Source organism: Musca vetustissima, unplaced genomic scaffold (assembly GCF_032173495.1).
Source record: "Musca vetustissima isolate MV318-11 ecotype Yass unplaced genomic scaffold, APGP_CSIRO_Mvet_v1 utg17308, whole genome shotgun sequence".
Classification (NCBI taxonomy): domain Eukaryota; kingdom Metazoa; phylum Arthropoda; class Insecta; order Diptera; family Muscidae; genus Musca; species Musca vetustissima.
Genome location: NW_026884484.1, coordinates 1 through 5,474, shown reverse-complemented (window position 1 = coordinate 5,474; position 5,474 = coordinate 1). Strand labels below are relative to the sequence as shown.

Below are 5,474 nucleotides of genomic sequence, written 5' to 3'. Positions count from 1 at the left end.
AGTATAATGTAATATAGAAAATATGTTTATATATAAAAAAATCCAGAGACAAGGAGCCCATTTTCAAATTTCCCATTTTGGCTATAGAAAAATTAAGCTTCTTATGTAAAAATACCACAATCAAACACCTTTTTTTTATAAAAGAGACCCATATAGCTCATGGTTTTAAATCTGATCTTAGTATCTGTAGATTTTTTTCGAATGGAAGACCATTCAAATTCCAAATTTTTCCTATAGAAAAATTAACTTGTTTACATAAAAATGCTACAGTCAAAATATTTTTATACTAAAGACTCCTATAGTGTTTGATTTTGAAATTTGACCTTAGTATCTGAAGAATTTTTTTTAAAGGAATACATTTTTGTTCCTAAAGATAACCACTTAGAAATTTCGAAATAATATGCCAAAAACGCGAACAAATGAATTTATAGCTATTCGAAAAATTAAAATGAAAATAGTTTACAAAACCGATACAAAAAATTAATATTTGTTGTGTTTTTCCTTACGCCTCTTCAAACACTCAAAACTAAATACATGCGCAGCACCGATCTCGTCTAATGTAAAGGTGGTGGTGTACGATCGGGTGATTTAGAAATTAGCAAATTTTTCGGTACATGCTTGTTGATGAAATCTCGCTGCAACAGCTGATTATGTTGGTGTTGTTGTTCCTCCAGCTTGTGTTTGCGATTTTTTGGCTTCGGTAGATTTTGTAAAAATCGTAAATCTCCATAATAGGGATTTGTTCGTAACATTTTAAGGGTGGTATTAAAATCTCGCTTCCATTGACCATGTGGGCATGCGGTGGCAGAACGCCAATCTGGCAGACGAACACCCAAACGTTGACATTCCCGGGCATAGGCAGCAAAACTGTCACAATGACACATGCCAGTCGGACAATCGCAAACATCCATTTTACAGGCATCGTGATAATTTTCCGGATTCACGGTGCTATCACAATCGCCAAAGACTTCGGAGACAAGTAGTGGACGACAGAGGGCATTCGATTTGCGTTGTTTGCAAGTGGGTTCGACAGCTATGTTTTCCTGTTTCCGCGAACATGCCTTGGGTCCTCCAACCTTCCAGGAATTGGCAAAACGCCAAGCTTCGGTGTGATTGACACCATCCCGACTCGTCAGATCATCGCGAGTCCAACCGTTGTAGTTGCCACACAGGCCGCACATGCGATTTTTAAAACTGGATGGTACCGTGACTTGCAGATAATTGTTGCCATCCCACTCAATACTGAGTCCTAATTCGGTTTTCAACATAATACTTTCGCTTAGTTTTTCTATGCTGGTAATGGGACCGGAGGAATATGGTAGGGCAACTCGGGTGCCGTTCACTTTAACCCTTTGTTTTTGACCCAAATTTACACGAATTCCTCGCATTTTTAATGTCACCGTTTTGGCCCATGATGAACGTTTGGTTTGACGTCCATCATTAGTTAGACGTATCGAAAAAGTCTTATCATAACAATCAGAGGCGAGTAGATATTTACACGAACCTTGGAAACTGAAAAATTTCCCATCAAAAGTTTTAAAGTGAGGATCACCAAAAACGGTACAGGTCCCAGCAGTTTCAATACATTTTGGGCAACATTCTCCCGGCAGAACTTTTAGTTCCTCATTTGAACGACACTTTACGGCAGGGCAACGCATTTCCGAACAGCGTATATTTCCTCCCATGCAACGACATGATCGACATGTATCCACATTCCAGGTATCATTATTCTGATAAGTCACCCCATTGACAATGCACTCGGATCGGACCTCGGCTGAAATACAGCGTGGACAACAACCATCCATTTCTTGATATTCCGGCGAGCATTCCAAAATGGGACATGTCTTGCGTTCACAAATACTGGTGCCATTGCTGCAGGTGCAGTTGGTACAACGATCGGGCATAAATTGGATTTTATCATGGAATATTCTCTTCGTAAAAATGCATTTGCCTGGAAGGAAGAAAAAACAAAAAGAAAACAAAAGAGGGAAATTAAAATCAAAACTAAAAAAAACTTAATCCCTGAAATAAATCCCAAAAATGCCCACACTTACCCGTCAATGGCATAAATTCCCTATGCTCCGTACACCGTGGACAACATTCATTCGGTAGCTGTTTCTGCTTCGACACCGGACACTGCAGCACGGGACATGTCTTCTTGGCACAGGTTAGCTGATTATCCTTACATTGACAGACCAAACAACGATCATCGATTGAGGCGACAACCTCTTGGCCTTCCAAAACGATTTGTCCATTTATTTTGCAACCTACAAGAGAGAGAGAGCCAACAATAACAATAAAATAAATAACAACGGAATTACCCATCTGAATGACTTCTGAACACAAAAGAAGAACAAAATAAACAAAGAATTGCAGAATCATCAACAAGTCTGCACAAGTGAGGACATGTTAAAACATGTTGATTTTTGTTGTGAGTTAATTATGGGTATTTAAGCGGGATAATAACAACACAAGTATGTAGTATGTTTCGGAACGATGTTTGAAATGAATGGCAGGAGAGAAACGTACATTGTCAATACGACTGCATGATGCACTTCGAAAGTAAAATATCGGATCCTATTTTCTGAGGTATTTTTTCTATAGAAAAAAATCAGACCTCAGTTTCTGAGGTGTTTTTATACCCTTCACCACACTGTGGTGCAGGGTATTATGTCTTTGAGCATATGTTTGTAACAGGCAAAGGGAATCGAGATAGACCTATGGTTCCTTTTGAGAATATGCATAGAATCACGTTCTGAGTCGATTTATGCATGTCCGTCCGTCCTTCGGTTGATGTTAAATTGTAGACAAAGTACAGGTCGCATTTATAATCCGATTTGGCTGAAATTTGGTACAGATCATTTATTTGGCCCAAGGACGAACCCTATTGAAATTGGGAAAAATCGGTTCAGATTTAGATATAGCTCCCATATATATTTTTGTCCGATTTACGGAATTTAGTTCCTGCATATTATTCGATTTGCACGAATTTTGGCATAGCGTACGGAATTATGTCTGGAATTATTAAATTTCGTGAAAATCGGTTAAGATTTAGATATAGCTCCCAAATATATTTTCGTCCGATTTAATGTAAATGGTGCACCAAAGTCCCTATATATCATTCGATTTGCACGAAATTTGGCACAGCATAATTAACTAGGTGTAGAGGTGCTAAGGTGTTAAGTTTACTGAAAATCGGTTCAGATTTAGATATAGCTGCCATATATATTTTCGTCCTATTAAATGTAAATGGTGCACCAAAGTCCCTATATATCTTTGGATTTGTACGAAATTTGGCACAGCATAATGAACTAGGTGTAGAATGATGAGGTATTAAGTTTCCTCAAAATCGGTTCAGATTTATATATAGCTCCCATATATATTTTCGTCTGATTTAATGTAAATGGTGTACCAAAGTCCCTATATATATTTCGATTTGCACGAAATTTGGCACAATGTAATAAATTAGGTGTAGAATGAAGTGAGTTACGTTTCCTGAAAATCGGTTCAGATTAAGATATAGCTTCTATATATGACCAAATGAAAAATTTAGTATCGGTTGTAGAATGACATGTTTATGGATCCAATTTCAGTTTACTGGCCCTTTAAACATGCGACGTCTGTTAGGATTCTTCTGTTGAATATACCCAAAGTGGTGAAGGGTATCATACAGTCGGCCCAGTCCGACTTTACTACTATCCTTACTGGTTTTTCAGATTTCTTAAAAAAAATCTCAGATAGGATTCAGAATGCTTTTTTCATTCTGTCTATTGAACCGAAAATATCCACTTTATTTACGGTAGTGCAACATCTGAATACCAAGCATTTATTTCAAATGGTGAAATCACGTTTTCAATGTTCTCGTTGGTTCATTTAATGTTTTTCGGTAGTTTTTGTTCGCTGAATAAACGAAATCAGCAAAAAAAAAAAAAAATATCAGACAATGTCATTCAAGACCACACAAAGAATTTTTGTCGGTCATTCATGGCGGCTAAGGATGGAGTTAAATGTTTGAACATTTGTTTATATTGTGTATTTATGTTTATCGAAAACCCGAAACAGAACATGATGTTTCTTTATCAAACAACTTGTATTTTTTTTTGATATAAATAACAATATTTATAAAATGGAAACATAAATAAAAGCCTGGTTTTATTTCAATTTTTTAAGTTTCATTCAAACTATTTTTTACGTATTGTATAAGAGTATAAGTGCTCGATTTTGTTATATACTCACCTTGACAGGATGGACAACACTCGCCCGGTCTTGGTTTCATCAATTGACTACCATCACACTGTGTATAGCATTTCATTTCTGTTGCTGTCACAACACCGCCAACACATTTGTATGATTTACAAGGATTCAGGGGATCAGTCCATTCAGCACCACTCGCATATTGTTTACCAAGGAACATGCAACCTACAATGCGTTAAAATAGAAAAATTAAAAGCAAATACAGAGAGAGTATCTTAACAATATTGGAAATATAAAAAGAGAACTAAATAAAAGGCGAAAAAAAATCATTAGATATGAGGAAAAGTTCCTTGAAGACATATTAAAAAAATCAGTTAGCAAGGACACATTACTACTGACGGGTGGTTTTTATTTTATAGAAAAGAAATAGGATTTTTGTTCTAAAGATTAAAAAAAACAGAAGTATTTCATAAAAAAACCCTCAGGATGAATGACATATATTTATAATAGAAAAAAACGACGTTAAGTCCGACCTTTTCTAATTTTGTATACCAAGAGGTGGGTATTAAAAATACCCGAAATCATTTATGACGTTTGACTCACAACTTTATTTTTGGCTGTTTTTCTGGTCGCTCTACAGCCACAATTATGACCCGAACTTTAAGAAATTTTACATTGACTTCGTAAAGATAACAGGCTGTACAAAGTTTGGTTCCATTCGGACATTTCATTCGCCTGATATTGGATATATAAAGATTGAAAATGTTGACCCTTTGTGGGGAGGTACCAGAAGGAGTGGACCAATAGATTCCATCTTCGAAATTGATTTTGACTTGGTAAAGATAATAGGTTGTGCAATGTTTGGTTCAAATCGGACATTCCATTTGCCTGATATTGGATTTATAAATATTGAAAATGTTGACCATTTTGTGGGGAGGTACAAGAAAGAGTGGACCAATAGGTCCCATCTTCATACTTGATTTATGCTTGGTTAAGTGAATATGTTGTACAAAGTTTGGTTCAAATAGGATAGTCCGTTCGCTTGGTATTATAAAATAATTTTATAGCGCAATTTTTACCTTTTTGTGGGAGGAGTGAACCGATATTCCCCATCTTGGAACTTGAACTAAGTTTGGAAGAAATAATAAGATGTGCAAAGTTTGGATGAAATCGATTATTTCCTTCGAAAGGTATCGTGTGCACCATCCAGCCGAAAATATAGATAGGCGGACAGACGGATGGACATTCGTAACGGATGGATGGACATTTCTGAAATGGAT

General features: G+C 36.3%; 1 protein-coding gene across 1 annotated transcript; it reads right to left on the bottom strand.

Annotated features, from left to right (window-relative positions):
- Positions 1-554: 554 nt before the first annotated feature.
- LOC133331482 (BMP-binding endothelial regulator protein-like) lies at positions 555-4,419 on the bottom strand (the record flags this gene model as incomplete). The annotated part of the gene is made up of 3 exons (XM_061539874.1): positions 555-1,951; positions 2,055-2,267; positions 4,237-4,419. Coding segments are annotated over 3 exons (1,793 nt in total), but the record flags the coding sequence as incomplete, so codon positions are not given.
- Positions 4,420-5,474: the final 1,055 nt, after the last annotated feature.